The 11,485-nt window shown below is 40.2% G+C and overlaps 1 protein-coding gene across 1 annotated transcript; it reads right to left on the bottom strand.

The window, feature by feature from the left end:
• LOC110267349 lies at nucleotides 676-1,173 on the bottom strand (the record flags this gene model as incomplete). The annotated part of the gene is made up of 1 exon (XM_021112657.1): nucleotides 676-1,173. A coding segment is annotated over one exon (498 nt), but the record flags the coding sequence as incomplete, so codon positions are not given.

Raw genomic sequence — 11,485 nt, 5'->3', positions numbered from 1 at the left:
TTCTAAGAATTCCATCTGAACATTTCTTGAAGAGATATGGCTCGTCCCAGACAAATTATTTTGCATCATTCATGAGCTTCCTCTTTTGATGTTTATTGATCCCTGGGGGTAATGCCCCAGTTGCCTTGAAATTTGCAATATCTGCGAACCATGGTGCTTTGTGAACTAGGATGGCTTGGCGTCATCTTCCAACAGTATTTTATGCATGCATATGGCTGAACTGATTCCCTTCAAGTCAGCAAGGGTCCATCCAATGGCATCCTTATGCTCCCGCAGCACCTTGAGTAGCTCATCCTCTTGATCTTGACTGAGGGATGAATTTATGATCACTGGGTAGTTTTCATTTTCTCCTAGATATGAATATTTGAGAGTGTGTGGCAATGCTTTGAGTTCAGGTTTGGGTGCTTCTGATTTTTCGTTCCTTTCCTTTGGTGCATCTGGTATATGTATTTCTACTGTAGCTACCTCTTCACTTGATTCAGATTCTTCCTCCACCCATCTCTCATTCTCTTCAGGTTTATCTTCTTCAAAATTCTCCTGCACTTCATCTTCAAGTGCATCTAACCTCATGCATTCCCCCAATTGTTCCGGTGGATAACTCATGGCCTTGAACACATTGAATGTCATCTTTTCATTGTGTAATCTCAGGGTGAGGTCACCCTTCTGAACATCAATGACAGCTCCAGCAGTGGCCAAGAATGGCCTTCCCAAGATGATGGAGGTCGTGGCGTCTTCCTGCATGTCCAGCACCACAAAATCTGCTGGGAATATGAAATCTCCTACTTTTACTAGCAAATCCTCTACTATCCCATGAGGGAATTTGAACAACCGGTCTACCAGTTGTAGAGCTATTTTTGTTGGTTTAGCCTCCTCAATTTTCATCTTTCTCATCATAGCTATTGACATCAAGTTGATGCTAGCCCCTAAGTCACAAAGAGCCTTTTCTACTGTGATTTCTCCTATAATGCAAGGGATCTGAAAACTCCCAGGATCCTTCAGTTTCTGAGGTAGTTTATGCTGAATGATAGCACTGCACTCTTCAGTTAGTATTACAGTCTCATTGTTCTTCCAGCTTCTCTTCTTAGTCATTAGCTCCTTCAAAAACTTGGCATAAAGTGGCATTTGTTCTATGGCTTCAGTAAATGGTATGTTGATTTGTAGCTTCTTGAAGATTTCCAAAAATCTCAAGAACTGGTTGTCATCTTTCTTTTTCTTCAATAGCTGGGGGTATGGAGCTCTTGAGACGTTTAGTTGAGGTATCTTTTTTTCTTTCTGCAGACTTGGCGTGGGGGGTTGCATTCCATCTTGCTCTTCTTCCTTTTCATTTGAGCCTTCTTCTTGTGGTTTTTGGGGCTGTTCCTTCAGTTCCTTCCCACTCCTAAGTGTGATAGCTTGACACTCCTCCCTTTTGCTTGAATGGGCATCATAGCAAAAATTGTGGTTAGGAAGCTGCTTAAACAGATAGCTGATTTGTGTCTCCAGTTTTGTGATGGCAGCATTTTGATTCTGCATGTTTGACTGCACTTCCTCTCTGAATGCTTTACTGTCTTGAATGTCTCTGCATATTCCTTCAATGAAGGTTTCGATCTTAGAGAGCTTGTCATCAATTGATGGGTGATTCGGAGCAGATGTGCTATTTTGATTTTGATAATCATATGAAGAAGTGTTGTTGTGGGGGTGTTGAGACGTCCTCTGTGTGACTTGCTTTTGACCTTGCTCACTTCTCCACCCAAAGTTTGGGTGGTTTCTCCATCCAGGGTTGTAAGTCTTGGAGTATGGATCATAGTTTTTCCTTGGTAAACTCCCAATGTAGTTGGCTTGCTCCTGACTCCCCTCTGCTTCTTCATTCACTCCTTCTTGGATTGTTGATGAAGTGGAGATTGCTGTTACTTGGTTCATCTCCATCTTCTTGGTGAGGTCAGCCAGCTGCTGGGTAATGAGCTTGTTTTGGGCCAACAGAGCATCTACATTGTTTAGCTCCATTACTCCTCTTGTGTTCCCTCTTTCGGAAGCATAGAAGTAGTCGTTCTCTGCTACTGTTTCAAAAACATCTATGGCTTCCTTAATGGTCTTCTTCTTGTTCAAGGATCCTCCAGATGAATGGTCTACGGCCTTCTTTGACTCATAAGAGAGCCCTTCATAGAAAATGTGCAGCTGGACCCATTCGTTGAACATGTCAGGTGGACACCTCCTTGTTAAGTCCTTGAACCTCTCCCATTCTTTATACAGAGTCTCACCATCTTGTTGCCTGAAAGTTTGAACCTCAGCTCTCAGCCTATTGATTCGTTGAGGAGGGTAGAATCTTTCTAAGAATTTGTTTACCACATCCTCCCAAGTTGTCAAGCTCTCCCTTGGGAAGGATTTCAGCCACTTGGCTGCCTTGCCCCTGAGTGAGAAGGGAAATAAGAGCAGTCTATAGGCGTCAGGATGAACACCATTAGATTTCACTGTGTCACATATTCTCAAGAAAAAATAGGTGCAGACAGTATTTGTGTTAGAATTGCTGTTAGTTGTGGGTGATACAATATATCAAACAGTTAGTGGGTTAGCAAACAGAATTGAAAATAACAAAGAAAAACAAAAGAGTAGAGGAGGAAGGGAAGAAGTTTAACTAAAACAAAAAGTAAATCACTCAATAGAAAAATGAAATTCACAAAATAAAAATGCTCAATCTAGTGATCTTCCAATTTAATCATTGTTGATGTACAATCAATCCCCGGCAACGGCGCCATAAACTTGATGCACGAAAAACTTGTCTCTTAACAAATCTCCCTTCGGCAAGTGTACTGAATTTGTCGTCAAGTAAAAACTCACAATAGAGTGAGGTCGAATCCCACAGGGATTGATTGATCAAGCAACTTTAATTAGAAGAATGTTCTAGTTGAGTGAATCCAGAATTTGGGTTGAGAGTTGCAGAAAATAAAATGGCGGGAATGTAAATAACAGAAAAGTAAATGCTAGAATTAAAGGACTGGAAGTAAATAACTGAAAATAAATTGCAGAATTGTAAATGGGAATGGGGGATTTGCTCATAACAGTAAATGGCAGAAATTAAAGAGAATGGGTAAGATCAGAGATTGGGAGTTCATTGGGCTTAGGAGATGTTGCAATTCTCCGGATCAAGTTCATTTTCATCTCTTCCTCAATCAATGCACTCATTGATCTCCTTGGCAATCTTAAGTGATTGAATTACAATTTCTTGCAATTCAATCTCTCAAATCTTGATCAATAGCCAATTCCTTGGTCAATTGCTCATGAGAAGAGATGAAGTGTGGTCACTCATCATACCACAAGCATTTCCCAAATCAAGTATTGAGAGGGTTATAGTCACATACCCATCCAAACCCAATTTGGTCCAGCATGAGAAAGCATTTCTAGCTTGATCTCTTCATTCCTCTTTCAAGGTTCAAAAGAGATCCAAGTTTGAATAGCTTCTCTTCCAAGATAACTACTCAATTGGATGAAGATCGAAAGCTTTCAAGTAAAATCAAGAGGAAAGATAGAAGAAGAATAATGAAAATTAGTATTGATCCATCAAATTACAACAGAGCTCCTAACCCAATGAAAAGGGTTTAGTTGTTCATAGCTCTTGAAAATGAAAATAAAGATGGAAAATACATCCTAAAACTAGAAATTGCAAAGAAAGTAAAATACAGAGAGTAGTTCTCTTTTTCCTAGCCTCCAGAACTTCTTTTACAATTCAAAGCTACTCCTATATATACTACTCTACTCAACTTCTAGTGTGATTCTTCAAGTGTGTCACTAACGTTGGTTCATCCTTCATTCCTCATCGTTAGCTTCCACGTTAACCAAGTTAACGTGGAAGTTAACGTGACTCTTGGGGGTTGTGTGGTGGCTCCAATGTTAGTGACAATGTTGAGTGTCACTAACGTTGTCGACAACTCTTCATCCCTTACGTTAGTTCCCACGTTAACCAAGTTAACGTGGGAGTTAACGTGGTACTTGGCACCATAGGCCAACGTTAGTGACAATGTTGAGTGTCACTAACGTTGGCTTCTCTTCCCCCCTTAACATTAGAGGCCACGTTAACTAGGTTAACGTGGCTTCTAACGTGGCCACTTATGAGTAATTGCCGACGTTAGTGACAATGTTAAGTGTCACTAACGTTGGCTCAGCTTCTCTTCTCCACGTTAGAGTTCACGTTAACTTAGTTAACGTGACTCTCTAACGTGGGCATTGATGGCTTTTTTTTGAGAGTGTTATTGGCAATCACTTTTCTCATTAACCTTGCAAGTTACCTCCCCTTTTCTTGCTTCCTTTTGGTTCTGAAATCAAGCAACAAAGTGCATCAAAGCTCTAGTCCAAGTCTTGAGTAATGCAACATAATATTTGTCACTAAACTTATGCAAAATCCTCATGAAATTATGTAAAAATGCACAATGTATGCTTGAATCAAGGCATAAGTGAATATCTACCCAAAACTAGCTTATTTCCTAAAGAAATGCATGAAACTAACCTAAAAACAGTAAAGAAAAGGTCAATGAAACTGGCCAAGATGCCCTGGCATCAAGGCTACTGCTCGACTTTCTACCGCAAGGTACAATACGAGTGGTTCTTCCTTTCGTGGTCGAGTTAGGATAGGTGGTCGTTCCAGGAAACTTTTGAAATCCTGGAAGGCTTGCTCGCATTCCATTGTCCATTTGAAGTTCTTTCCTTTCCTTAGAGTGGCATAGAAAGGAAGGGATCTTATCGCTGATCCCGCTAGGAACCTGGACAAGGCTGCCAACCTCCCGTTGAGTTGTTGTACTTCTTTGACACAAGTTGGGCTCTTCATGTTGAGTATGGCCTGGCATTTATCCGGATTTACCTCAATTCCTCTTTGTGTGAACATAAAACCCAAGAACTTGCCTGCTTCTACTGCAAAAGTGCATTTCGCGGGATTGAGGCGCATGTCTCTTCACTTTGTGTCTTTATTAACATGTTGTCCACGTGGACTTCCATGATTTTTCCGATATGATCTGAAAAGACTTTGTTCATTAGCCTTTGATACGTAGCTCCCACATTCTTGAGACCGAAAGGCATTACAATGTAGTAGTAATTTGCTTTTGGCGTCAAAAACGAGGTCTTTTCTAGATCTGGTGGATACATGGAGATTTGGTTGTATCCGGAATATGTGATGCCAGGGCATCTTGGCTAGTTTCACTGACCTTTTCTTTACTGTTTTTAAGGTAGTTTTCGACAACGTTAGTGACACCAAACATTGTCACTAACGTTGCCAACACAAGCCACAAAGAGCCACGTTAACTCCCACGTTAACTTAGTTAACATGGTAGTTAACGTGGGCAAAAGTCCCACCTGGCAGCCTGACCAAGCCTTCTTCAAACACGCAACTTGAGCCGCAAAGGTCCAATTAAGGTGATTCCAGTGGCATTGGAAAGTAGGATTCTAGAGATTTCCAAGCATATATGGTACTACATGATTGACACTAAATTTAAGGGAGAAAACCTGCCTCGAAAGTGCAATGATGAACATGGTATCAGCCTGTATTTAGGCCAACTGACCTCTTCACCTTCCAAGAAGTATAACTCGAGTTGTAGAGCTCCAAATGATGCGCTTCCAAAAGCATTCTAAAGTAGACATCCAGGGCTATCCAACGATATATAATAGTATGGGGTGGACACTAAGTTTGAGCTTCAGAAATGGGAAATCGCTAGCGTTATTGGCAATCAACATTTCCAGTAACGTTGGCATATATGTCAGCGACCATGTCCACTTCAAAGGAGCATAACTTGAGTTACAGAGGTCCAATTGAGGTGATTCCAGTTGCGTTAGAAAGCTGACATTCAGAGCTTTCCAACGATATATAATATTCTATAGTGGGCATGAAATTGAAGCACAGATCAAGCTAGAAATGCTTTCTCATGTTGGACCAAATTGGGGTTGGATGGGTATGTGACTATAACCCTACCAAGACTTGATTTGGGAATGCATGTGGTATAATCAGTGACCATACTTCATCTCTTCTCATGAGCAATTATCCAAGGAATTGGCTATTGATCAAGATTTGAGAGATTGAATTACAAGAAATTGTAATTCAATCACTTAAGATTGCCACGGAGATCAATGAGTGCATTGATTGAGGAAGAGATGGGAATGAACTTGATCCGGAGGATTGCAATATCTCTTGCTCCCAATGTTCATTTTATTTTTAGTTCTTACATTTACTTTTCTTGCCATTTTACTTTTCTGCACTTTATTGCTTTCTTTACTTTTCTGTCAATTTACAATTCCTTGTTGCTTATCCCTCCAATCTGATTCGTCTAACTAGGATAATCAATTAACCATTGATTGCTTAATCCGTTAATCTCTGTGGGATTCGACCTCACTCTTTTGTGAGTTATTACTTGACGACAATTCGGTATACTTGCCGAAGGGAAATTTGTTGAGAGACAAGTTTTCCGTGCATCAAGTTTATGGCGCCGTTGCCGGGGATTAATTGTGATTAACAAACTACCGGTTGATTGATTTACTAGATTAGACACTTTTCTTTTGTCTTTGTTTTCTTCTGTTTCTTTATTTTCTTTTGCTAACCAACTGTTTGTGATATTGCCTCACTGGGAATTTCCTCATCTGTGACAATGGAGACTCCAATTTCTTTTGGTGAATATTGTTTGAGACAGAGCTTTCTACAGGAAAGAAAGGAGCATCCATCATATTTTAGTCAATCAAATTTCATGGGAAATTCTCCACCACCACAGAATGATTCACTTTACTATGCTCATGGTGGGTGGGAATATCAAGAACATGAAATGGAGTACTTTCCAGAGCCACAAAATGATCCATATTTTGGTGAAATTGATCACTACTCAAGTTGTGGCTGGGAAGATCATAATCAAAGAGATTTCACTCATTCATACCCCATTCATCAAGAGTCATCACCTCTCAATTATACAACCTCACCTCCAAGTTTTACATGCCTAAATTCTCCATCATTTGAGTATGCCTCAGCACAAAAGTCTTTACCAAATCCATACTACTCATTTCACCATCCACAAAACTCAATCTACTACCCACAAGAGTCATACCACTTTCAGAACACACAACCACAAAACAACCAATTCCATTCACAAACCAAACCCGCCCAAACATTACAACCTACCCAACCACCTTTGGATAGACTTGCTAGGATGGAACTCTTCATGGAAGAGCTCAAAAGAAGTAGAGAAGAAGAGAGACTCACTAGGATAGAACTCCTCGTTGAAAAAATAATAACTACAATCGAAGAGGAGAAAATAGCAGAAAGAGACCATGATGAAAAATTGAGACAGAATGCAGAACTCTATTCTGAAGAACAATTCATTGAAGAGCTGAGATCACAAAGAGAGTCCACTTCACTCTCTTCAGAAATAGATGAATTCATTCAAAGGTCAGAAACAAGGGAGGAATCAGAAGAACAAGAAAAGGAGGAACCTATACCAAGTGAGATTTCTATGAAGAAGGAGGAGGTTGTGAGAGTGTATAATCCCAAGACTCAATACCCACAGAGACTACTAGTGGTGACAAAGGAACATGCAAACTTACTCCCAAAAGACACACTGCAACATCAGGTAGATGAAAGGGAGGAAGTCAATCAAGGGAGCCCACACTCCAATGAAATAGAGAGTTGCATAGAGGGTGAGTTCATTGAACCATCAATTCAAGAAGTTTTTGATGAAGAGGATGCTCTAACCATCATACAATACCCAAATCCTGAAATCAAGGTGGTAAAGTTCCTTTCTCCTCTTACTTATTTCCAGTACATTCAATTGCATGATTGTCTTCTATTTTCTTTGTATGCATGTGTGATTTCTCCTTGTAAATAAGCATGTCAATTCTGTCTTTTAAGCTTTTTATTGATTAGGGCTGTGTTTGCTAGTCTTTATGTTACTACATCATCTCCTTACTTACTTGTATGCATGTCCCTTTGAATCAAATGAAAAGAGAATGAGTGTTTTTAAAAGACCAGAGTAGAGTTCATACTATGGAATAAGTTCATGAGTTTGTGGTGTGATCATAAGTTAGCTAAGTTGGTTCAACCACAAGGGTGGGAAGACAACTATATGTCATGAATACTATGCTTGAGACTCACCCCATGAGACTAAGTTTATAACAAGATCCTAATAAAAGAAAGGGAAAGAACAAGGAAAGTGGAAGAACAAAAAAAAAAGGTAAGCAATAAGGCTAGGCATCAATGGTTTTGATCTTGAGGCATGTGTCTGTGGTGCTCCTGTGTGAGTGATCTACTTGGATGAATAAGCTCTTTGGAGTGCTTTATCACTTGATAACTTGGGTTAACTAACCTGGGATTATCAGCTGAAAGTCCACTATCAAGAGTAACCATCACTACAGAGCATTTAGTAACCCAAAGAGGTGCTGGACACCAAGGTCTCAAGAAAAGAAAATAAATAAACCATATGCCTGTGGTGTGTATGTATGGGGGAGAGACTTGAGCAAGTAAGTCCTTAGGGGTGCTTTAACACCTAGCACCTTGAACCAACTGGTTCGGGAGTGTTGGCTGAAAGCTTATTTTAAAGAGTTGCCCCCTTACAAAGCACTTAGCTTAAGGAACACAAATAAACCCTGAAATGACAATAAAAGGATCAATGAATAAAAGTCTCATGGGATGCAATCACAATGAGTATTCTAGGACATGATAAAGGTCTGAAAGCCAGGAATGAACCTAAGTTGCTATGCATGAAACCACCATAAAATCAGTGACATGACTTCCACAAGAATGACTCATTTCTCTTGGCATTCCATTCATCATTCTCTTGTTCCAGTACTTGCTTAGGGACAAGCAAGCTTTAATTTTAGTGTTGTGATGCCAGGGCATCTTGGCCAGTTTCACTGACCTTTTCTTTACTGTTTTTAAGGTAGTTTCATGCATTTTCTTAGGAAATAAGCTAGTTTTGGGTAGATATTCACTTACATCTTGATTCAAGCATACATTGTGCATTTTACGTGATTTCATCAGGATTTTGCATGAATTATATGATAAATTGGATGATGCATGATCCCATGATTAAGAGCAAGACTTTGATGCACTTTGTTTGATTGATTTCAGGCCAAAAGAAGAAGAGAAGAAGCCACGTTAGTGGCTACGTGGGCACTAACGTGGAAGGAAGGAAAGCCCCAATGTTAGTGAGAAAAGTTAGTGGCATTAAGTTTGAAGAAAGGAAATGGAGCCAACGTTAGTGACACTTAACATTATCACTAACGTTGGACCAAGCTCATAAGTGGCCACGTTAGTTGCCACGTTAACTTAGTTAACGTGGCCTCTAACGTTAAGAAGAAAGGGGGGAAGCCAACGTTAGTGACATTCAACATTATCACTAACGTTGGCCAAGTCACATTAAGCCACGTTATCTTCCACGTTAACCTAGTTAACGTGGAAGCTAACGTGAGGAAACAAAGTGGTCGACAACGTTAGTGACACCAAATATTGTCACTAACGTTGCCAACACAAGCCACAAAGAGCCACGTTAACTCCCACGTTAACTTAGTTAACATGGTAGTTAACGTGGGCAAAAGTCCCACCTGGCAGCCTGACCATGCCTTCTTCAAACACGCATAACTTGAGCCGCAAAGGTCCAATTGAGGTGATTCCAGTGGCATTGGAAAGTAGGATTCTAGAGATTTCCAAGCATATATGGCACTACATGATTGACACTAAATTTGAGGGAGAAAACCTGCCCCGAAAGTGCAATGATGAACATGGTATCAGCCTGTATTTAGGCCAACTGACCTCTTCAACTTCCAAGAAGTATAACTCGAGTTGTAGAGCTCCAAATGATGCGCTTCCAAAGGCATTCTAAAGTAGACATCCAGGGCTTTCCAACGATATATAATAGTATGGGGTGGACACTAAGTTTGAGCTTCAGAAACGGGAAATCGCTAGCGTTATTGGCAATCAACATTTCCAGTAACGTTGGCATATATGTCAGCAACCATGTCCACTTCGAAGGAGCATAACTTGAGTTACAGAGGTCCAATTGAGGTGATTCTAGTTGTGTTAGAAAGCTGACTTTCAGAGCTTTCCAACGATATATAATATTCTATAGTGGGCATGAAATTGGAGCACAAACAAGAGGCATATTTTAAGCCCTAAAAACACCAACTGGGCAGCAAGTGCAACGTTAGCCACAATAACTTTAGCACTAACGCCACACTTGTAGCGTTAGTTTGGCTAACTTTGGCACTAACTTTAGCACCTAGACCTCAACTTGACTCACTTCTCTCTCAAGCCCACTTCAAAGCTCAAGCAAGCAAGCCCACAATTGTCAACCAATCAAGGCCACAAGAAGCATCTAGAATAGGAATTTTCATTTAATTGTAATTTGCTTTTAATTTCATTTTGTAATTTAGGAGAGCCTATATAAAGGCCTTAGTTTTTACATTGAAAGCATCTTAGGCTAGACGAGGCGGGAAATTGGGGAATTGAGGGATGGAAGAGGGGTCTTCGGACTCCCTTCCCTCACACACTTTTCCTTTTCTTTCTTTGTACTTTTCATTTATGAATTTTGAAGTTTTATTTTCAGTTTTTATCTTCATCTTTACTTTTCTGCACTTTCTTTCTTTTCTATTTTTGTAGAGCAATGATCAACTAACTATTTACATTGGGTTAGAGAGCTCTGTTGTGATTCAGTAAATCAATTGTAGTTCTTAGTCTTCTTCTTCTCTCTATTTACTTTTCTTGCCATTTTACTTTTCTGCACTTTATTGCTTTCTTTACTTTTCTGTCAATTTACAATTCCTTGTTGCTTATCCCTCCAATCTGATTCGTCTAACTAGGATAATCAATTAACCATTGATTGCTTAATCCGTTAATCTCTGTGGGATTCGACCTCACTCTTTTGTGAGTTATTATTTGACAACAATTTGGTTTACTTGCCGAAGGGAAATTTGTTGAGAGACAAGTTTTCCGTGCGTCAATATGCATCCATAAACGAGAGGTATCTATGTCCGGATGAAGCATCTACCAGAGCGTCGATACTTGGGAGTGGATAAGGATCTTTTAGGCAGGCTTTGTTGAGATCGGTGTAGTCGGTGCACATTCGCCATTTCCCATTTGATTTTTTCACCAAGACGACGTTAGCTAGCCATAGTGGGTACTTGACTTCTCTTATGAATGCTGCCTCTAGTAGTGCTTGTACTTGATCTTCCACAGCTTGGGATCGTTCTGGCCCAAGTTTTCTTCGTCCCTGCTGTACCGGCCGAGATCCTGGATAGACCGCTAACTTGTGACTCATTAGCTTGGGGTCTATGCCTGGCATATCTGTAGCTTTCCATGCAGAGAGATCGACATTATCTTGTAAGAACGGTACTAGTAATTCTTTTGCGTCTCCCTTCAGGATCGTGCCAATATTAGTTGTTTTTTCCGAGGTATCCCCGATCTAGACTTTCTCTATTTCTCCTTCGGGTTGTGGATGGAGTTCTTCTCGTCTCTGAACTCCACCAAGCTCAATTGTATGGAACTCTTCTCCTC

Source organism: Arachis ipaensis, chromosome B09 (genome assembly GCF_000816755.2).
Source record: "Arachis ipaensis cultivar K30076 chromosome B09, Araip1.1, whole genome shotgun sequence".
NCBI lineage: Eukaryota > Viridiplantae > Streptophyta > Magnoliopsida > Fabales > Fabaceae > Arachis > Arachis ipaensis.
This window is presented reverse-complemented; position numbering and strand designations above follow the sequence as displayed.